Source organism: Pleurodeles waltl, chromosome 4_2 (assembly GCF_031143425.1).
Source record: "Pleurodeles waltl isolate 20211129_DDA chromosome 4_2, aPleWal1.hap1.20221129, whole genome shotgun sequence".
NCBI classification, from domain to species: Eukaryota; Metazoa; Chordata; class Amphibia; order Caudata; family Salamandridae; genus Pleurodeles; species Pleurodeles waltl.
Window position 1 is genome coordinate 770,634,472 of NC_090443.1, and position 23,575 is coordinate 770,658,046.

The 23,575-nt window shown below is 47.7% G+C and overlaps 1 protein-coding gene across 6 annotated transcripts in view; it reads left to right on the forward strand.

The window, feature by feature from the left end:
* Positions 1 to 23,575, forward strand: part of SLC44A5 (solute carrier family 44 member 5) — a 765,772-nt gene that overhangs the window by 230,425 nt on the left and 511,772 nt on the right. For 2 of the 6 annotated variants that reach the window (XM_069232421.1, XM_069232423.1), the window contains exon 1: positions 8,732 to 8,867. The exons of the other annotated variants lie outside the window; for them this stretch is intronic. In XM_069232421.1, coding sequence (XP_069088522.1) covers positions 8,828 to 8,867 — 40 coding nt within the window. In that variant the 5' untranslated portion in view covers positions 8,732 to 8,827. Of the gene's footprint in view, positions 1 to 8,731; positions 8,868 to 23,575 lie in introns of those variants that run through there. 6 annotated transcript variants of the gene reach the window in all.

The window sequence follows — 23,575 nt, forward strand, 5'->3', positions numbered from 1 at the left end:
GTTTAAACTGGTTTGTCTAAGAAAAATAAGGTTTTCTAACTATAACTAAGCTTTAACCTTTGTTTTTTTCATTGAATTGCAATGTTTTTTTTCAATTTTTCATAAAAATGTGTTTCAAATCGTACAGTCCTGCGTTGCAATTTGTGAGTTGTTACGTGAAGTTTTGTATAGTGAAGGAGAGTGCTGTAAAGTCTATTGCCATAGACTGGAGTATTGTAGAATGGAATTGAGTAGAGTGTAGTAGAATACTGTACAGTGAATTAAAGTCTCATATAGCGTAGTGGCATGGATTCTTATCTAGTGGAATCAAGTATAATAGACTAGAGCAGCGAGTTGCACAGTGGAATGGTGTGTTGAACAGTAGAGTAGGTTGTCGTAGACTGTCAGAGAGTGGAGCAGAGTGTTTTAGAGCAGAGTAAGGTGAAGTAGAGTGTCATAGAGTGGAGTGTCATAGGGTTGAGTAGAAGAGAGTGTTGTAAAGTGGAGTGCTGTAATACATAGTGGAGAGGTGTATCGAAGAGAAAGTTGAGTCAAGTGTCATACAGTGCAGTACACTTTAGTAGAATGGATGGACGTAGAGTGGAGTATAGTGTCATGGAATGGCACAGAATGTAGTACAGTGTTGTAGAGTGGAGTTACATACAGCGGAGTAGAGTGTCAGACAGTGGAATGGCGTAGAGCGGAGTATAGTACAATGGTGTAGCATGGGATAAAGTGTAGTAGAGTGGAGTCCAGTAGAATGGAGTACACTGTAGTGGGATAGTGTAGAGGGGAGTAAAGTGTCATAGAGTGGAGGACCGTGTTGTACAGTAGAGTGTAGTGGGGTGTTGTGTAAGATTAGAAAGTGATGCAGACTACAGTAGAGTAGAGTGGCATACAGTCTAGTTTATATTTGGAGAGTGGAGTGGTGTACAGTACATTGCTGTAGATTATGGTATATTGGATTGGTATACAATGTTATAGAGTGGGGTGGCGTACAGTGGGGTAGTGGAGTAGAGTGGAGTAGTGTGTCATAGTAGAGTGGAGTAAAGTGGAGTGCAAGGGCATACAAAGAGTTGCATACAGTGTTGTATAGTGGAATAGAGTATTGTGCAGTAGAGTGGACTAGAGTGTTAGACAGTGGCATAGATTATAGTGCAGTGGAGTGAAGAGATATAGACAAGAGTAAAGTGTTGGAGAGTGGCATATAGTATAGTAGAGTGCTGTAGAGTGGGGTTGCATAGAGTACAGTTCCGTGTGAAACAGGGGATCTGTGTGAAGTGGATTGTTGTATAGTAGCATAGAGTGAGGTAAAGTCTCGAACAGTGGAATAGAGTTGAGTGGAGTAGTGCATTATAGTGTGGAGTAAAGTACAATAGAGTGTATTGTGTGTCATAGAGTAGAGTTGCATGGTGTAGAGTGTAATGGCGTAGTGTAGGTAGTAAAATGTTATAAATAGGAGTAGGATCTCATACAGAAGAGTGGAGTGCGGTGATATGGAAAAGTGTACAGTGGAATAGAGTGTTGTACATTGGATTGTATGGGCATAGAGTGAGTATAAAGCTAGAAAGTGAAGTGTACGGGGATAGAACAGAGTAGAATGTCATAGAGTGTCATGAAGTGTGGTAGACTTTTATAGAGTCGCGTTATATAGAGTAGAGGGGAGTGTCATGCCATGGAAGGCATAGAGTGGAGTAGAATATATTGTAGTGGCATAGAGTGGATGACCATAAAGTGGAAAGGCATACAGTGGAATAGTGTACAGTGGAATACTGTAGTGTATAAAAGTGGATTAGCATAGAGTGGAATAGTGTAGAGCAGAGTGGTGTACAGTGGAGTGGCGTAGAGTAGAGCAGGGTACAGTGGAATAACGTAGAGTGGGGTAGCATACATTGAAGTGGCTTAGCGTAAAGTCAAAGAAACTGTTATAAAATGGAGTAGCTTCTCATAGAGTGGAGTGCTGTCTTGTACAGTAACTTTTGAGTGGAATAGAGTGTTGTGCAATAAAGTGTACAGGCATAGAGCTGAAAGCAAATTTGGACAGTAGAGTGTATGGGTATAGAGTGGACTAGAGTCTAGTAGAGTGGCATACAGTGTAGTAGAGTTTTGTAGAGTGGAGTTATATAGAGTGGAGGAGATTACAGTGGAGGGGTGTAGAGTGGAGTGACATAAAGTGGAATAGCATAGAGTGGAGTACCACAGCCTGGGGTGGTGTACAGTGGAGTGGCTTAGAATGTAATAGAATATAGTGCAGTAGCGTACAATGGAGTAGAGTAAAGTCTAATAGCGTATAGTGTAGCAGTGTACAGAGGAGTGGCGTACAATGTAGTGGTTTAGACTGGAGTGGTGTATTGTGTGGTGGGGTAGAGTGTAATAGCATAGAGAGGAGTGGTGTACAGTGGAGAGGGGTGGAGTGGAGTACCATACAGTAGAGGGGCAAAGATTGAAGTAGCTTACAGTTTAATAGCATAGAGTGGAGTACAACAGTGGCGTAAAGTGGAATAGCATAGAGTAGAATAGCGTAGAGTAGAATAGCATAGAGTGGAGTGGTGTAGAGGGGGTGGTGTGGACTGGAGTAGTCTACAGTGGAGTACGATAGAGTGAAATAGCATATAGTGAGTTGTGTAGAGTGGACTGGCGTCCAATGGTCTATCATAGAATAGAACGGTATACAGTGGAGTGGTGTACACTGGAGTGGTCTAGAGTGGAATAGTGTATAGTGGAGTGGCACACCATTGAATAGTGTAGAATGGAATGGTGTACACTAGGATGTCATAGACTGGAATAGCATATAGTGGAGTAACGTACAGTGCAGTGGCGTACAGTGAAGTGGGGTAGACTGGAGTGGAGTACATTGGAATGGGGTCGAGTGTAATAGCATACAGTGGCATGGTGTACAGTGGAGTGGCATCCAATGAAATAGCATAAAATGGAGTGGGGTGGTGTGGCATACCCAGGAGTAGCGTAGAGTTGAGTAGCATGCAGTGAAGTGGTAAACAGTGGAATAGCTCTGGTGGTATACAGGGAATGGTGTAGAATGGAATTGCATATATTGGAGTAGCACATAGTGGAGTGGCATAAATTGAAGTGATGTACACTGAAGAGGCATAGAGTGGTGTTGCATACAGTGTAATAGCGTAGAGTGGACTGCCATAGAGTGGAGTTGTGTACAGAGTAATAGTATACAGTGGAGTGGCATAGAGTGGAGTGCTGTACTGTGGAGTAACATAGAGTATAATAGTGTGCAGTGAAGTACCATACAGTAGGGTGGCATAGAATGAAGTGCCAAACATTGGAGTGGTATAGAATGGAGTAATGTATAGTGGAGTGGCATACAGTGGAATAGCCTACTGTAGAATTGTGAAGATTGGAGTGGCATACAGTGGAATAGAGGAGAGTGGAGTGGCATACCATAGAATGGCATAGAGTGGGATGGCGTATAGTGAAGGAACATCCAGTGGAGTGGCATACAGTGGAGTGATGTAGACTGGCGTGGCTTATAGTGCCTTGTTTACAGTATAATAGCGTACAGTAAAGTGGCGTAGAGTGGAGTCTTGTACAGTGGAGAGGCATAGAGCATAATAGTGCATAGTTGAGTGGCTACAGTGGCGTGGCATACGGATGCATGTGAAATTTAACAGAAATGTAGATTATGGTGTGCAGAGTAATGTAAAACAATGATTTGTGCTGCCTTGCGTTTCTCCAGATTTACCAATCAATGCTGCACCACGCATGGTGGCCTTGCATTTCTTTGTAATTCTGTCTTAAGTATTGCTTTGACCACGTATCACCATGAGTGAAGCACTTGTACCACAATCCAATAATACAGCTAGGCCTTAGTTATATTTAGGCCATGGTATACCGTAATAACTTTGCAGTGTATAGTGGTACATGGCGATGACAAGCCAGCATGTAATTAGGTAATGGCTGTTTTTTTTAAATGAAAAGGTAGTCATATAGTTTTTACTACACTTTGGCTGTGTTCAGTGTTAGGGCCTTAGATATAGGAAAGTAGTAGGTGCCTACTTTACTACAGTGGTCACATTCTGTGGTGGTTCACAAATTGGAGAGACATTCCACAAAAGTACCGCAGTGGCAGATGTCACTATGTTTAATGCCTTATAATTTAAAAAATACTTACACTACTTAACTGCAGTACACCAAAAATCACCTTTGCACCATAATGAATAATCCTGCCAAATTACATGTAAATCCATTCAGCCGTTTTCATGATACATCAAATACAATAGTCTATGGTAAATGCATTGGTCGAAAACAAATTTTGGGACCCCCTTTTATCTTTGCCGTGTAACGATTTACCACAAAAATGTGCATCATATAAAAATGTAGAAACACTATAGGTCTGAAACATTTTGGGTGATTTGTCAAATGGGTGTAAAGTTATTAGGGAGGTATTATCCGAGGAACTCCTATCTTTAGGAATAGTAACTATAACTTCAGAATGACAATCACATTTAATGTGATTTCTTTCTTTTTAGCTATTGTATCTGTTATGTATTTGTTTATTGGTGTACATAATCATGTGACCATAAATGTGTATTTTAGTTATTCATGTAGTAATTCTGAAACTTTACAGTTTATTTTTTGGGTTTCATTGCTACTTTTAGTAGGATTGTGCTGCATACAAAGCCCAAAGTGAATGCTAATGGCCAATTATCAATGTCCTCCATGTAGTAGTTTGTGTAGCTCACTGCTAGATCACCTTTCCATTTTATTGCACAGGAGTACATAAGGAAGATGTTTTTTGTTTGTCTTGTTGGGCACAGTTTTATTTTGTGAGACAGAGAGCATGTAAATGAAAATTATGTCGATTAAGATGTATTCTATTTTGTCCTTTTTACAGGTTTCGGGCAGCATGGGACCACAAATGGGTTTTTCAATTGTTCATATAGTGAATTCCTTCCTTGCTACGTTTAATAGAATTGTGCTACATATGAAGGCCAAATGGAATGAAAGGCAGTCATTGTTATTGTTGACATTGCTTTTTTTTTCTAGTGGCCAATTATCACGCACTCCAAATAGTAGTATGTGTGGCTCACTTCTAGATCACTTTTTCATTTTGTTGCACAGGGGTGCATATGAAAGCTGTTTTTAGTTTCGATTATTGGGCCAGAGTTATTTTGTGAGCCAGAGAGCATGCACAGAAAACATATGTAGAAAAAGGTGTATTCTACTTGTTATGTATTTGTTTGTACGTTTCCATTAGGTCTTTGAGTTGTTCACGTGTTAAAACTAAAACTTTGCATATGCAGTCTAGTCCCCTAAGGTAACTATAACTCGCATCCCGCCAGCCACAGTCATTAATAATTTTACAGCAAATACTGCAGTGATATTATTAATGATGTCATAGAAGCTGAGTGATCTAATTTGTGGTGTAATTAGCAGTGCGTGGCAAGAGCCTGAGTTGTAGTTGCCCTAGGGCACAAGTTTTAATTACTTGAGGTAACTCTAACTGCTGAATTTCTCTGGTTTTGTGTGTGTAAAATCTTAACCTAACTATAACGTCCCTATAACCTTTGATTTTATGGTGAATTTCTAAGGTTTTTTTAATTCTATTTCCTAACTGTTGGACCTGACTTTTTGACAGGGTCATCCCCAAACTTTTTGCATCCTTCCTCCTATTTTTTCTGACCTGTTGTTGTTGGCTTTTGAACTTTGGGCACTTTACCACTGCTAACCAGTGCAAAAGTGCATATGCTCTCTGTGTAGATTGTACTGTTGATTGGTTTATCCATGATTGGCTATTTGATTTACTTGTAAGACCCTAGTAGAGAGCACTATATGTGCCTAGGGCCTGTAGATTAAATGCTACTAGTGGGCCTGCAGCACTGATTGTGCCGCCCACTTAAGTAGCCCCTTAACCTTGTCTCAGGCCTGCCAATGCAAGGCCTGTGTGTGCAGTTTCACTGGAGAAGTGTGGCTCAATGGTTAGAGCGGCAGACCCTGATGCAGAAATCTGGCCCGGGACCAGGGTTCAATTCTTGGCTCGGTGGGTCTTGGGCTCAATTTCCTCGGACCTGATAATTCTCGCATCGGTGCCTAATCTAATTCATGGGTCCCACTCTGTAACTCTGGGCAATAGCTTGCTTAATCTCCCCAATGGCCCGAACAGCGCTGGGATGCCTGGCTTCACCTTGGAGGTTGCCCAGGAGTGGACAACTCACAGGGAGAAGCCAGGAGGGGTTCCACAGTGGTATGTGTACAGTGCCTTGAGACCCTAACGGGTGAGTAGTGCACTATACAAGTATGAAGTTTTACTTGGCATTTAAAAGTACTTGCCAAGCCTAAAACTCCCCTTTTTCTACATATAAGTCACCCCTTATGTGTGCCCTAGGTAACCCCTAGAGCAGGGTGCTGTGTGGGTAAAAGGCAGGACATGTACCTGTATAGTTTATATGTCCTGGTAGTGTAAGACTCCTAAATTCGTTTTTACACTACTGTGAGGCCTGCTCCCTTCATAGGCTAACATTGGGGCTGCCCTCATACATTGTTGAAGTGGTAGCTGCTGATCTGAAATGAGTAGGAAGGTCATATTTAGTATGGCCGGAATAGTAATACAAAATCCTGCTGACTGGTGAAGTTGGATTTCATATTACTATTTGAGAAATGCCACTTTTAGAAAGTGAGCATTTCTCTGCACTTAAATCTTTCTGTGCCTTACAATCCACGTCTGACTAGGTTTAGTTGACAGCTCCTTGTTCATTCACTCAGACACACCCCAAACACAGGGTACTCAGCCTCACTTGCATACATCTGCATTTTGAATGGGTCTTCCTGGGCTGGGAGGGTGGAAGGCCTGCCCTCACACAAAGGACTGCCACACCCCCTACTGGTACCCTGGCAGACAGGATTGAACTGAAAGGGGACCTGGAGCACTTCTTAGCCACTCTTTGAAGTCACCCCCACTTCAAAGGCACAACTTAGTATAAAACAGGGCCTCTGCCCTACCTCATCAGACACTTGCTGGAGAAGAAACCTGAACCAGAACCTGCATCCTGCCAAGAAGAACTGCCTGGCTGCTCAAAGGACTCACCTGACTGCTTTCTACAAAGGACTGCTGCCTTGCTGTTGGCCTGCTGCCATGCTGAACTCTTGTCTTGCTGCAAAAGTGCTCTCCAAGGGCTTGGATAGAGCTTGCCTCCTGTCCCCTGAAGTCTCAGGACCAAAAAGACTTCGCTTTTTCAACTGGACTCCTTTGACGCACAGCTTGCTCAGCTGTGAAAAATTCACCGCACGCCGATCCAGAAAGACGCCGCTCGGCGCGACGCCTGCGGTGCGACCGGAACTTCGACGCACGGCCTCGCATGGACAACGCCGCCTGACTTCCAGAGAGGAAATCGATGCAACGCCTTCCGTGAGAAAGAAAATTCCACGCACAGCCTCCCGGAACGACGCACAGCCGGATAACAAGCAGAGGAATCCACGCACAGACCCTGGGACATCTGGTAATCCCGCTATCCATAGAAGGAGACGGTCCGCGTGCCGGAAAACGACGCACGTCTTCCCTGAGTGAAAAATAACGACGCAAGTCCGTGTGTGAAGGGGCGAAACTGACGCACACCCCTTTTTTCTTCCCGTAGAACGACGCACGTCTCCCCGCGTGAAAAATAATGACGCAAGTCCGTGTGTGAAGGGGAGTAACCGACGCACACACCATTTTTCCACGCATCTCCTCTTCTGCGGCCCTCTGCGGAGATTTTCCACTCCAAACCAGGTACTTTGTCCTTGAAAGAGACTTTGTTTACTTTTTACTTCAGACACTTCATATCACTTTTCAGTGATATCTTTACAAATTCATATTGTATCTTTGATTGTTTTGACCTGCAAATACCCAGATAAATATTATATACTTTTCTAAACACTGTGTGGTGTATTTTTGTGGTGCTATATGGTGTTATTGTATGATTTATTGCACAAATGCTTTATACATTGCCTTCTAAGTTAAGCCTTACTGCTCTTGCCAAGCTACCTGAGTGCGGGCACAGGATAATTTGGATTGTGTGTGACGTACCCTGACTAGAGTGAGGGTTCTTGCTTGGACAGAGGGTAACTTGACTGACAACCAAAAACCCCAGTTCTAACACTAACCATAATGTCCCTGTAACCTTTCATTTTTTCCAGTGAATTTCTATGTTTTTTATCGTAAAGTGATATTTAAGTACCATACCTTAATCCATCTGTTGCTGTGTACAAGAAAGGCCGTGCGCGACGAGGTGTTGGCTGCAGTACCTGGACTATGGCCAGGCCCTGTGGCCAACCCCCACCATGCAGCCAACCCCAGGCCGCGCACTGCCTTTGGCCATGTGTGCTGGGTGGTTGGCCATTTTGAGAGGGAGAGTACCTGCACTTCTTGGGAAAAACGTAATACTTTTAATTAGAGAGTGCAGCACTTCTCAGAAACAAATCTGCACTTCTATTTTTCCATTTCAAGCACTGGACATAAAGTGAACCGTTTGAGAGCAAGAACAGCCATGAAGCAAAACATTTGACTTGCCACAGACCGGCCTGTGTACACATAATATTATCTGGGACTGTAGCTTTCGAACTTTCCCTTACACAGATATTCTAGTTTGTAATGGGTGGAGCAGCAGCTATGTACACACGTGAGGCCATTTCTCTGCTAGGCCGCAGCCCAACCTCCACTTTAATCCTCATTGCGACTGGTGCAGAGTAGCACACATACACATTGATATTTTTAAACATAGTTACAGTGGAGAGCAGAGGCCTGACAGAGAGACAACTGTGTCAACGTTACAAGGGGAACTGCAGGTAGTATTTCATCCAGGCGCTGCTGCCAGTTAGGACTGGAACCACAGGGCACGGAGACATGGCCGAGGGAGGAGAGGAAAACTATTACGGCAAACATGGTAACTTATTAACTGATTTAGACACTTTATTGTGCGCCACTAATGAAACCTACGTATGTTTGTGATTTTAGCAAAGTGATTTTATTTGCAAAACCGAATGTGATCTTAAGCGACATGGCTTTTCCTGATTTTAACTTAGGTACTAGGACTGTTGTGTATACCATGCATTTTCTCATTGCATAATGGTGTGGTCATTTTCATTGTCCGTTCATTCAGTTGCTTGTTGTGATCGATTATGTCATGTCACCGATAATTCTTTTTAAATCAAAGAACCAGATGGCAGATTCTTGTGTCCAAGTCAGAATGCGTTCGTTATGATTGTGTTACACTTTGGGATTTATATACCCAATGCATCACTACTTAACATTTTATGTAGCAGTTAATTCAATCCTATTACTAATTTGTACTTTAAAGCAACTGTTCACCCACTAAGTAGTCATTTAAGATACTTCGTTCACAAAGAGCACATATTACTTCAAAATAGCATGTTCTTAGGGAGGTGCCTTTTTTAAATCTTTTTTTTAAGATAACCAAAGCAATAAACAGTGTGCAAGCATATATGAAAACTATAAGGGGAAAATACGAAGGAGCATATTTACAATAAAGTGGCAGAGGGTGGAGTTGTGCCCAAATTGGCAGCGCCGTGCCACTTTAGAAACGCAGGGATGCACCTTATTACCAAGAATTCGCCGCACCCCTGTGTTTCCCCCTGTGCAACACTAAATTTGCTACCAAACCCAAAAGCAGCCACCCTTGCATCATGGTGTGCAAGGATGGCTGCGTTGTGGGGGAGATTATTTTTGTGCAGGAAAGTGCACTTTCCTGCACAAAAATAATCTTCAATGGCGATTTGTTCTTTCTATGTGTGCCGTGGAATGCAAAAGACATAGAAAAAGCAAAAACAAAAAGTGAGCTACGGTGGCGCTATGGGCTTGTAAATATGCCCCGAAATTCCACTGAATTAAACATGGACTTTCATGCTGAAGAACTTCAGCAGTCTCTGTGAAAGATGTATTGTTACTTTCGGGACATACATACGTGACACTCTTGTTGGTGTAAAAGGTCATTTATTAGAACAGGATTTAACACAACAATACTTCAAAACATTAACTGTATATCTTTTAAAGCAAACTTTAACTTTTAGACTCCCTCTCCTTCATTTTCTCCACAAATGTCTCCCTTCAATTTTCCTGCCGTATATGCTCCCCTATTCCGCCCATGCGTTCCTTGCCTGTAGCCTACCCCTCCCTGCTCGGATGCTTCACCTCCTTGTTTTCCCCCTGGAAGGGTGGACAAACCCGCACCTGGCTCTCCACCCTCCCCCATCTCCTGCTACCTCTTCACAAATCACCTGTCCTAAATGACTGTTGACCCCAAACCTACCTGACCTATCTACCCTACCTGATTAAAACCTTTCCTCCCCCTGTCTTCCTGAGCTGGGTGGGTGGGTGGTCACTAAATAAATCCTTCCCTCTCCTAAGTCGGCGCACAAAGAGGCCCGACCCCACCCTCCACCCCCCTTATAAACCTACTCTAACCCCCACCCCCACTTACCCCTATCCAATCAGGCGCCTAGTGCGCCACTTCCCCGGTCCCGAATCCCCCCGCGGAGAGACTAGACTGCGTCTCTCTCTCCGCGGGTCCCTTCAAAGTGCAAATAAGTATCCACAACAAATCAGAAATGTTGACTACCAAAAACACTGAAGTAAAAGATCGTCAGTAGCCTTTTTAGAAGCCATGAGGACCATTTTCTTTTCTGTCAATTATTAAGACTGAGGCAATATTGATCTTGTATATGATACAATTTGAGACATGTAAAAGAACTGACAAAAGAGGTTATCCATGCAAGAGCAATAAAAAAGGGATGAAAAAAGAAAGATATAACAGGGGTAGCATTTTTGATCATGCTAGGTCCAAACATTTTTTTTAAATAGTGTGTGTCGCAATCTTCAATTCTGTATCAAATAAGATACAACATCTTATTAGATCTAAGTGGCAAAATTGAAATTCTACCGGTGGAAAACAAATATGAAAAAAAAATCTTTGCTATGAGAATAGGAATCTGTGTGCTTTTCTGGGTCAGGCAGAACTTCACTATATGGGGGAGAAAAAGGACAGGGTACGGTAGGAATTATAAAGTGTCAAGTCACCACAAATGCAGCTTATGTATTGTCTTAAGCCTTACAGTAAAAGGTTAGATAATTACCTACAAAGGTAAGCCGTTCTTCCATAAAACGTTCACTAATTGTAGATGGTGAATGTTGCATTCATAATTGCCTGTCCATGTGGTCTACTGTATGTGGGCAAGATGATGAAAGAAGTGCGGATTCAAATAACTGAACATAAGTGTGCCATACATACAAGGAAACTAAACACTCCTATGCTCATGTTGAAGCTATAAGTGCGTCATAGTTGAGGCAACACAAGATGATATGTACAAACATCTTCTCTAGTAAGAGAGGGAGTGCACATCAGAAAAGAGCCAATTTTGGATCTCTTCCCTTCGAAGTACAAAAGAAGGGATGAATGGAAAGCAGGATGAGAGAGAGGGAAGTTGATATTTTTCATGAGAGGTGGGGCTTTCATTTAATATGCATCTTTGTAAGCTGTTAAGACCCTGTTAGATTCTTTGAAGAAACAGAGAGATATTTTTGCACCCCATTTCCTGGGGCACATTTGGAAATAAGGGAGCATAGTTTGTTTATGATGCTAGATCTTGGCAATAATTTAGGGAAGAGACACACACCTTCAATTAAATATATCACATTTATGTATACTGAAGTTAAGACATTTTGAAGATGGCGGGCATTAGCAACCCACTACAGAGTGGACATTAACACAAGCATTGCAAGTCTGGACAGCATGTGTTGGTGCCATATTTGTCGTAGGTAGCTAGCATTTGCTTAGCTAATTATCTTTTGTAAAATAATCTGTCTGTGATATGTTTGTTCTCATTCTACGATACTAGCATAAGGATCAATGAAAACTGTTAAGAGATTATAGCATCACAATCAGTGGTGGGTGGGAGTACAGAATAAACCTAAGTGTAGGAGATAGATAATCATGTTACCCCACTATTACTGTGTGTATGAGAATAGCCAGCATAGCCCCTTTTATGTCTTTCAGTTGTTTGAAGAAGGAGTAAGGTTACTGGTGGGTTTCTTTAATTTCATATCTTTAAAACTTTTTCCCAGGCAATGGCATAGTACTCTGTATTATTCTACAATTAACTTGCATCAGACAGCGTGGTCTTTTGAGTTTAGGGAGGCTGTGCTTTGTAGACCTATTTTTATTAGCATTGTGAGCTAAGTAGGCAACATCTTAGATGATATCCGAAGGTGGTATTTGCAATACCAATTAGAGAACTTTTGAAAGGGAACTTTTTCAATATCAGTGGGTGGCTTGATAGGATTGTAGCTGTCAGAGTACTGTGTGCAGCCCTAAATCTAAGGATATTAAATTGAGATCATAATATTTTTGGTTATGCTGTTGATGCAGCAGTCCGTTGTAGTAAGAGCTGTTCAGTTTGCAGGAAGCTTTTAACTGTGATGGAGTTACCATACATGCACAAGAAATAAACAGAATTTATTGGAAAACAGTTGGTGTTTGTTAAAATCCAGGATGTGTGATCACTTGAGAATATTCGCAGAGAGGAAAGAGGTAAATCCCTTTTAACTCATTAGAGATAGTTTGAGTTAAGAAATTTCCATTGTTACATTGTGCAGGATTCATGAATAGTCGGAGGATATTGCTGCCTCTACTTAGAGTATCTTCCATTGTAATTAGAGTACGAGTGAGACTAAGGAATAAGTAGGGTATACCATAGTCTGTAAGGGACAGATTATGAGTTGCCCAGTGCGGTGTCCCCGGAAGAGATACCTCTCTGTGCAGCTGCATCTTTCTGGGTACGTCTGCATCTGGAATTATTGGGTTTGCATATTCCCTAGGTGGCTGCAAGAGCTGTGAGGTGTAGGCACCTGCTGTGTGCGCTCCACCTGTCCACATCTATCAACTGGGAAAGCAGAAATGTTCCCAAATTGAAGTAAAAGGAAACCTCCCCTCCTATTGTTCCTGCCCCATTTTATCCCTCAGAAGCAAATGTCAGAGCTCTTGTGGTGATAGAAATCATATGAATATATGTTATGAGAGATCGATACAAATGACAACCAATAAGAAAAGTGAAGCACTTGAGTTAAAACAGGTACAATAGATTTCAGAAACAGCCTATTCTATTTCACACTTTGGGGAGGAGACATTTGTATGCAAACTCCAATTTGTACTGTAGGACTACACACATAAGAATACATTTAAAATTGTTGTTAGGAGTAGCCTTTTTTCTTAAAAGAAAGCAACTTCCCTATATTTAGAGATTTGTTATGTTCAAAACTCTGAAGTGGATAAGTAAAATGTTTGTCTGTTTGTATTAGTAATTTCTGGACTTTTCTGTGATTTCATCACTAGTCATGATTATTTATTTGAACAATGTGTGGTGAAAATATTAATTGTTTGAAAAATAAAAGTATAGTGAAATTTTACTAGGCCTAAAGAGGTTAGATCACAGGATGTGTATATAGTGGTTTGTCTGGTGTGTAATAAGATTTTTATGTACTTTAAGTAGACACCGGACCTTAAAACATTCAATTGGTAAGATCTTAAGTCCTGAGGAAGGCTATATGAAGTGACGGATAGCCTAAACACTGCATCTACCGATATGAACATAAGACCGTACTGGTAGCATTGAGAAAATTGAGCATATAGAAGCATTATTCATTACCCAGAATGTGTCACAGACAGATAGCACTTTACAATCATGGTGTTGAATTTTAACATGTATTAGAGGATAAAATGGCCTATTAGCAGGGCTTTAAGGGGGTTGAAAAAACTGAGGAGGGCCTCTTAAAGGTTTGTAACCTATGTAATTAAGGGGGTGGCTTAAACATGTAAGATAAAAATCTCTGCTGCCTGACTGGTATTTTGCTACCCCTTCCTGTTATTGCATCCATATATATAATAGAGCAACTGACATTCACTTAGAATAAGTCCAGTCTATTGGCTTTATCATTGGTTTTTAGCTGCAGAAGATGAATGAGTAACAGCAATGAGTTTGTTGTAAATAATAGTGAAAATGCTTCAAGTTTGTAATTATGGGACTGTGAAATAACTATACCACTCCATTAGAAATGTTAAATAAAACTCTTTGTAAAATAGTGGGATTGGACAATGTCTAGAAGCTGGTAATACTTAGTAGCAGCTGCCCTTGCAGCATCTTTATCATTGCAGACCTGTTAAATTTAAAGCCTGAGCCTGCGTTCTTACTTCACCCCTCCTGGCCTTCTGTGAATCACCACGTCGTGCACTTTCAGATCACTAGCAGGTGATCATATCTTCTGATTGGCAAGACCTGGTTCACTTAGAGCCCTGGCTATAACATTGAGTGGACGAGGACAACAAACCTGCACTTTGTATTTTTATTGTGTTACCTGATTATGGGGGTCATTCTGACCTCGGCGGTAAAAGGCGCTTACCGCCGGTCAGAAGACCTCCACAACACCGCCGCGGTAAACCGCCACGGTCATTCTGACCCGCAACTGCCAAACCGCCGAAAACCCGACATCCTCAATAATCCGCCACACCAAAGGTCAGCGAAAAAATGGCGCTGACCAAACCTCCACCGTCACGCCAACAGAAATACGCCCATACCATTCCGACCCACAAATCCACGCGGCACTCTTTCAAACGCGGTATTCCATTGGCGGTACACACCGCCGCGGTCAAAATACACTCACCCATAGAAAACTCAGCCACATTGGTCACTTCGAAATACACACACCTGATACACATACTAACACCACTCCCACACACCCAACACAATATAAAACACACACCCACATCACCCACAAGCCCCTACCACCCGAAATCATTGACGAAGGCTAGAGACAGAGCACAGAATAGAGAATCCCACAACACAGAGGCACACAAGACCATCACCCACACAAAATCCACGCACCAAACACCACACACCACCACACGCACCACACTCATCACCACAAACGCCACCCCACACCTCAACCACACCACCCCATGGCCCCCCCAAGACACCCCAGGTTCAGTGACGCCGAACTCAGGGTCATGGTGGAGGAAATAGTCCGTGTAGAGCCCCAGCTCTTCGGGGCACAGGTGCAGCACACCACAATTGCCAGGAAGATGGAGCTATGGCAAAGGATAGTGGACAGGGTCAACGCGGTGGGACAGCATCCACGCCATCAGGAGGACATCAGGAAGAGATGGAACGACCTACGGGGGAAGGTGCGTTCCATGGTATCAAGGCACAACATAGCGGTGCAGAAGACTGGCGGCGGGCCCCCACCTACTCCCCCAGAATTTACCGCGTGGCAGGAGGAAGTCTTTCACATCCTGCATCCTGAGGGCCTCGCTGGAGTAGGCGGAGGAATGGACTCTGGTAAGGCAAATCTTCACTACTGCTTCCCACCCCCACCCCACCTGCATGCCAAATCATACCCCCAACCTCACCCCCTCCCCCATCACACCAACCCCTAGCAAAAGCCTCACCATCACAACCCACCCATCCCAACACCAAGCCCTGCATGCGACCCCAAAGCATGGACACCCATCACCAAAGCATGCCCACTGCACACACACAAGCCACCCTCACAAAAGCCCCCACAAGGAAATGCCTGCACATGGGTACACGGACACCCACCCATCACACGAAATCCCACACACAGAAGCAATAACCATACCTTTATACCCCTGCAGGACCCGAACGCCACCACACCGCCACGGAGGGTCCAGAGATGTCCATCCCACCCCCAGGAGAGGCCCCCAGCGATGACAGCAGCTCTGTCTCCCTGGACCCAGACGACCAGCCCGGCCCATCGGGGACCTCTGGACAGTCGGTTCCCCACAGACAGCCACAGGCTACACCAGATCCAACCCCCTCTGGGAACACCAGCACAGCTCCCACCCAGCGGGCCCATGCCTCTGTCTCCAGGGCACGTAAATCAGCGGTGTGTCCACCACTACAGGGCACCCAGGTTGACCCACCACCCCAACAACAACAGGGACCTGGGGGCAGTGGTAGTGGGCACACCGGCCAGGGGACAGAGGCCCAGGGACACATGGGAACTGGGAGGGCTGCTGTGCGACAGGGGGGGGACAGGCCCGGGGAACCCACTCTCCAAGAGGCCCTCTCCTCCATCATGGGAGCATACCACTGCTCCCAGGAGACGATGGCGACGGTACTGGCCCGGTTCCAGGAGATCCAGGAACTGCAGGAGGAACGGTACATGGGGTTCAGGGAGGAACTGAGGAACATCGGTTCCGCAATGGGGACCATCGTCCTGGCCCTTACCCAGCTCGTCACCACATTGTGGGACCATGTGGCACCCCAAAGGGCCCCTGTCACTAGCCCAGGCCAGGAACAGCCTACCACCTCCGCCGGCGGTAGTGGACAGGAGGCCCCCACACAACGACGGGCCACCAGAACCCCACCTCCTGCAGAAGAAGAACCACCCTGCAAGCGGAACCTGAGATCTCACAGGAAGACAGAGTAGGATTGCAAGACCCTCGCCAGCCTAAGATACCCCCTGATGTCATCCCACTGTCCCACATTGTCACCCTGTCCAACCTTCAACTGCCCTTGCTCCATCCTTCCACAGGCATATGGACAATGCACCTGTGCGACTGAGAACTGGACTCTGCCATGGACATTACTCCACCCCCACCCATCCCCGCTTCCCAATCATTTACCTATATCTAGCACTTTAAATAAATCACTTATTCCACTTAAATAAACAAGAGTCTGCTTGTATTCTTAACAAATGTATTACACATAAGGGTTCAATAATGTCCAGTTACTTTGTGATGACAACATACCAATTTCAATAAGCTTTAGTCCATGGGCAAACAAAGCTGAAGTCAGGCAGTGGGTCATACATCTCTGAAAAGGGAAGGGAAAGTCACAAATCAGTTAACGGGAACTGGGGGGAAACACATACAGTGGAGACGCATGAGGCCTCAAGTAAATGTAAATTGGGGTGGCTGTTTCTTACCTGTGTGCTACTGAAAGTATTGTTGTATGACTGTATCCCTGTTGTCCGTGTCGTCCCCGTTGTCTTCCTCTTCTTCACTCTCCACAGGCTCCACAGCTGCAACAACACCACCATCTGGACCATCCTCCTGCAGAAAAGGCACCTGGCGTTGCAATGCAAGATTGTGAAGCATACAGCAGGCCACGATGATCTGGCACACCTTCTTTGGTGAGTACATGAGGGATCCCCCTGTCATATGCAGGCACCTAAACCTGGCCTTCAGGACCCCGAAGGTCCTTTCTATGATCCTCCTAGTTCACCCATGGGCCTCATTGTAGCATTCCTCTGCCCTTGTCCTGGGATTCCTCACTGGGGTCAGTAGCCACGACAGGTTGGGGTAACCAGAGTCACCAATTAGCCACACACGGTGTCTCTGTAGCTGTTCCATCACATAAGGGATGCTGCTATTTCGCATGACATACGCGTCATGCACTGACCCAGGGAACTTGGCATTTATATGGGAGATGTACTGGTCAGCCAAACAGACCACCTGGACATTCATCGAATGATAACTTTTTCTGTTTCGGTACACCTGCTCACTGTCTTTGGGGGGAACCAAAGCCACATGGGTCCCATCAATGGCCCCAATGATGTTGGGGATATGTCCAAGGGCATAGAAATCACCCTTCACTGTAGCCAATTCGCCCACCTCAGGGAAAATAATGTATCTCCGCATGTATTTCATCAGGGCAGACAACACTCTGGACAAAACCTTTGAAAACATAGGCTGAGACATCCCAGATGATATGGCCACTGTTGTCTGAAACGACCCACTTGCCAAAAAATGAAGTACTGACAGAACCTGCACCAGAGGGGGAATCCCTGTGGGTTGGCGGATGGGGGACATCATGTCTGGCTCCAGCTGGGCACATAGTTCATGTATAGTTGCTCTGTCAAGCCGGTATGTAAGTATGATAGGTCATTCTTCCATTGTCGACAGGTCCACCAGCGGTCTGTACACGGGAGGATTCATCCTTCTCCTCGCAAGTCCCAGCGGACGGTGCCTAGGAAGGACAACATGGAGCACAGAGTCAAGCAACTCACAGGTTCGTTCACACAGCTTGCACAGTACACGAATCGCTATGCATGTAACGGCTTGTATGAGTGGCAATGCAAGGCCTCGGCCTGTGTGACGCAGTAGAAATCATGCCATGTGGGCCCTTGAAATGGCGGCTGCCTGACCTGTGAATTGTGACAGTGGGATGTGAGGTCACTGCGCTGGCGTGGCACACCGTGGCGGTAGGCGGTCGAAGACCGCGGCGCAAAGCAGCATTGGTTAACATTGAACCCTATGGGTCTCAGGAGCCAATGACGATGTGCGCCGGCGGTCGCGGTACGCACCGCCGCGTGCGTGACCGCCATTTTCTATCTGATTAATCACTCGAGACCTGATCATCCACAGGAGAGAACCTATACTGCAAGTGCTGCTGTGACCTCGGTCTGGGAGATACAATGGCTGCTGCGACTGGGGAAAGGGCCCCTGCCTTCACTTCCGAAGAATTGGAGAAACTTGTTGATGGGGTCCTCCCCCAGTATGCGCTACTCTACGGTCCTCCAGACCAACAGGTTAGTACACAGGATGCAGGCTGAATGGGCTATGCCTGTGTTGAGTGGGGTGTATGTAAGATGGTGGGGAGGGGAGCGAATGAGGAGTGCAACGCACGACAGATGGGAACATGTGCCACATGGCAAGGTTGGGGAGGGGGGGCCACTCACATCTACCATGCTGAAAAGTGATAATATTTCCTTTCCCACCCTGTACATGTCAAATAGGTCAGCGCCCATCAGAAGGTCGACATTTGGTGTGCCATCGCCAAGGACGTCCGGGCCCTGGGGGTCCACAACAGACGGGGCACCCACTGCCGAAAGAGGTGGGAGGACATCCGGCGCGGGACCAGAAAGACCGTGAGTCTCTGCTGGGGATGGCCTCCCAACGTAGGAGGGGTGCCAGCCGCCAATTGACCCCCCTGATGTCCCGGATCCTGGCGGTGGCCTACCCCGATTTGGATGGGCACGTGAGGACATCACAGCAGACACAAGGGGGTGAGTATCAGCACATTCTGCTATCTTTGCGCGCAGTGGAGGTGTCTGGGTGGGGGAGGAGGGCTGTGGGTAACTCAAGGCCAGGGCGCTTTCTGTAGGCTAGTCCCCTCCGTTAGCCATGGCCCTGTGCCCCCGCCCCCCCACCTCTGTAGGTTGCCAAGTACAGCTATCCATGGTCCTGCATCACCCATGTGTGCATTTGTCGTCCATAGACCTGTAGGCCTAGTCACAAGAACTGAGTAGTGTACCCCGATTGCGCAGCGTAGTTCAGGGGGCTTCTGTGTCTGTCCTCTCCGCCAACGGTGTTGCCAATGCATGCACTCAACCTGTCTTCATTTTTCCCACCCACCCATTTTCTTTTTCTTCCTGTGCATGTGTGCATTAGCATCATCAGGCGGAGGAGAAGTGGCATCGGCGCACGAGGGAGCTGCATCTCACATGGCCCCGGAGGGCCATGCAACGGACTCCGAGTTCAGCAGTGAGATGGAGGGCGAGGGGAGCTCCACAACGGGGACCCGTGGAGACGTCAGCGACATGACACGTCCTCGGAAGGGAGCTCCCTTGCGGTGGCGGCAACATCCGTGGCCCCCGCAACTACAGGTACAGCCGCCACCCAGCGCACCAGCTCTGCCCTCCAAGCAGCCCCTCAGCGTTCACCCCGTGCCCGCTCGCACACCAAGGCGGGCATCTCCTTCGCCCCAGGCACCTCAGGCCCTGCCCCAGTTACCCCTGCTGCCCTCAGTGAGGAGGTCATTGACCTCCTCCGGACGCTCATTGTTGGGCAGTCTACCCTTTTGAATGCCATCCAGGGGGTGGAAAGGGAGGTGCATCTGAGCAATGCATACCTGGAGGGCATTCATTCGGTTCAGGCTGCCCATCAGCGATCGTTCAACTCTCTGGCCTCAGCACTGACGGCAGCCATTGTCCCTGTCTCCAGCCTCCCTCTTCTAACTCCCTCCACCCAGTCCCAGTCTCCTGTTCCTCAGCCTATCCCATCCACACCATCAGACCAGCCTGCACACACCTCAACACCCAAGGGCAGCTCATCCAGACATAAGCACCACAGATCCCACAAGCATTCACACAAACAACATCCAGATGCAGACATGCCAACAGTCACTACCACCTCTGTGTCCCCCTCCTCCTCGTCTCCCTCCTCCCTCCCTGTGACGTCTCCACTCACACCTGCATGCACACCACCATCAGCCAGTACTTCCATCACCAGCACACCCTCCATTACAGTCAGCACATGTGCAGTCACCACCCCCACTGCCATTTACACGTCCCCTGTGTCCTCTCCCACTGTGTCTGTCACCCCCTCTTCCAAAGCACACAAACGCAGGCAGCCACCCACCCAACAGCCATCCACCTCATGACAGCCTCCAGCACAAGCACCTGCACCTAAAGACAGCACACTTGACTCTCCTACAACCACATCCTCTTCCTCCACTCCCATACCCACTGCACCTTCCGTTCCCATTGCTCCTAAAAAACTTTTCCTCTCAAAAATTAACCTCTTTGCATCACCTGACCCACCCCCTCCATCTGGTAAGAGTCCAAAGAGCACCTCAGCCACCACCAGCCCTGAAACTAGTATCACCATAGTGCAGGGCTATTGGAGTCCACCAGCTCCTAGGGAAGTAACATCGGCCAGCAGCAAGGGGACAGCCAGCCCACCCCCTGGGAAGAGGACAAGAAAACTTAAGGGCCGGCGCGAAAAGCCTGAGACGGCTGCCACCACGGAGAGTGGCCTTGCCACGTCACCTGCCACATCATCTAAGGGAGGCAAGGGCCCGAGAGCTGCAGCGAAGGAGGGCAAGGGCAGCAGGGCGGAGAAGACATGCAGCAGCCGAGCGCACCAGGAGGGCCCCACCAGCCCCATACCGGGTGTGACGGACGACACCCACGGGCACAAGACTCCATCACAGGAGGGCCCCGCTACCGCAAGGTCGGAGGGCGACTAAGCGGGGAGTCTTGGCCAGGTCTGGCTCCCTTGAAAGACAGGACAAGCACCGCTGAACAGGGCCCCGCCTAGACAGGCACCGCTGAACAGGGCCCCGCCGTGAAGAGCACCGCTGAACAGGGCCCCGCTGTGAAGAGCACCGCTGAACAGGGCCCCGCCGCGAGGAGCACCGCTGAACAGGGCCCCGCCAAGACAGGCACCGCTGAACAGGGCCCCGCCGTGAAGAGCACCGCTGAACAGGGCCCCGCCGTGAAAGCACCGCTGAACAGGGCCCCGCCGTGAGGAGCACCGCTGAACAGGGCCCCGCCAAGACAGGCACCGCTGAACAGGGCCCCGCCGTGAAGAGCACCGCTGAACAGGGCCCTGCCGTGAAGAGCACCGCTGAACAGGGCCCCGCCGTGAGGAGCACCGCTGAACAGGGCCCTACCAAGACAGGCACCGCTGAACAGGGCCCCGCCGTGAGGAGCACCGCTGAACAGGGCCCCGCCAAGACAGGCACCGCTGAACAGGGCCCCGCCATGAAGAGCACCGCTGAACAGGGCCCCGCCGTGAGGAGCACCGCTGAACAGGGCCCCGCCAAGACAGGCACCGCTGAACAGGGCCCCGCCGTGAAGAGCACCGCTGAACAGGGCCCTGCCGTGAAGAGCACCGCTGAACAGGGCCCCGCCGTGAGGACCACCGCTGAACAGGGCCCTGCCAAGACAGGCACCGCTGAACAGGGCCCCGCCGTGAGGAGCACCGCTGAACAGGGCCCCGCCAAGACAGGCACCGCTGAACAGGGCCCGCCATGAAGAGTACCGCTGAACAGGGCCCCGCCGTGAGGAGCACCGCTGAACAGGGCCCCGCCAAGACAGGCACCGCTGAACAGGGCCCCGCCGTGAAGAGCACCGCTGAACAGGGCCCCGCCGTCTCAAGCACCGTTCCGCTGGGCCCTTCATCTCAAGCACCGCTCCGCTGGGCCCTTCATCTCAAGCACCGCTCCGCTGGGCCCTTCATCTCAAGCACCGCTCCGCTGGGCCCTTCCTGTCAAGCACCGCTCCGCTGGGCCCTTCCTGTCAAGCACCGCTCCGCTGGGCCCTTCATCTCAAGCACCGCTCCGCTGGGCCCTTCCTGTCAAGCACCGCTCCGCTGGGCCCTTCATCTCAAGCACCGCTCCGCTGGGCCCTTCATCTCAAGCACCGCTCCGCTGGGCCCTTCATCTCAAGCACCGCTCCGCTGGGCCCTTCCTGTTAAGCACCGCTCCGCTGGGCCCTTCATCTCAAGCACCGCTCCGCTGGGCCCTTCCTGTCAAGCACCGCTCCGCTGGGCCCTTCCTCTGAAGCACCGCTCCGCTGGGCACCGCCGTCTCAAGCACCGCTGGTCCATTGACAGTGACGGTTCTGTGTCGAGCAGGTGTTCACGAAGCACTCTGGGCACCATGCCTCCTCCAATACCAGTGGAGTCGGTTATCCATCTGATGGACTGTGGCTTTGCACTCTCCAGGATGGTACAGTGGGCATGGAGGCCCCTCGTGGATCTGGCGTCGTGGACTCATATGGCTGAGGTGCCCCCCTTTCCCTTCCCCCTGAGGTGCCTGTTGTTTTCTCATCTGATGCCCCAGCAGTGTTCTCTCCAATGGTTTCCGGTCTCCTGTGTGGGCTTTGCCCATGTGTTTGTACACATTGGCCCATGGACTATGGATATTGAACGGACTGTGCAGGACTTATTGACTATGTTTATACTTTGCACTATGTTCATTATTTCTTTTGTATATTTCATATGGCATATTTACCATGACTTAAATGAACCTATTTTTTACATAAATTTTAAACTTCATTTGAATTATGTCTTTGAATTATTCCGGGGGGTTTAGGGGGTCTCACTCTGACTTGTTGCTCTGCATTGGTGTGTAGGTATTGGGGGGTGGGTTGGGGGGGTGGGTGGATCGCGTATGTGTGTGCCCGTAAGCTTTCCTCCTCCCCCCTCCCCTGTGTCGTAGGTGCAGTACTCACCGTTGTCGTCTGCGCCGGCGTTCGTACTCCTGGTAGATGAGCAGGTAGACAATAGCCGGTAGGATGTGTAATTCGGGCTCCATGCTGTCCTCCTTCCTCGTGGAGTGTGTATAGGTGAGCGTTTTCCAGTTCGTAGTCTGTTTCCGCCGTGTTTTTATCGGCGGGGCTCCCGCCCCGGAAAAGGTGGCGGATTGGTGAGTTGTGATAGGGTGGGCGGTACATTGTCTGCCGCCTGCCTGTTGGCGGTGACCGCCGCGCTGTTTGTCGGTCCCGCCGTGGCGGTCGGAGTGTTAATGTGGCGGGCTGTGTTGGCGGTTCCCGCCAGGGTCAGAATTCCATTTTTTGGACCGCCTGCCTGTTGGTGGGTTGGCCGCCGCTTTATCACCGACCGCCAGGGTTAGAATGACCCCCTATATATATATGTTGTTAGGAATAAAAAAAAGAGAAAAAATTGTGGTTTTAAGGAAAAAAGAAACCTCTGTATAGGCATTTGAATAATAGCGGTAGGTGTACCTTTTTGCTTTGATTTGGATTAGAACTTAATAGTATATTCCTGTGGATATTTATGCCAGTATGCACCATGACAATAGACTAGTACAT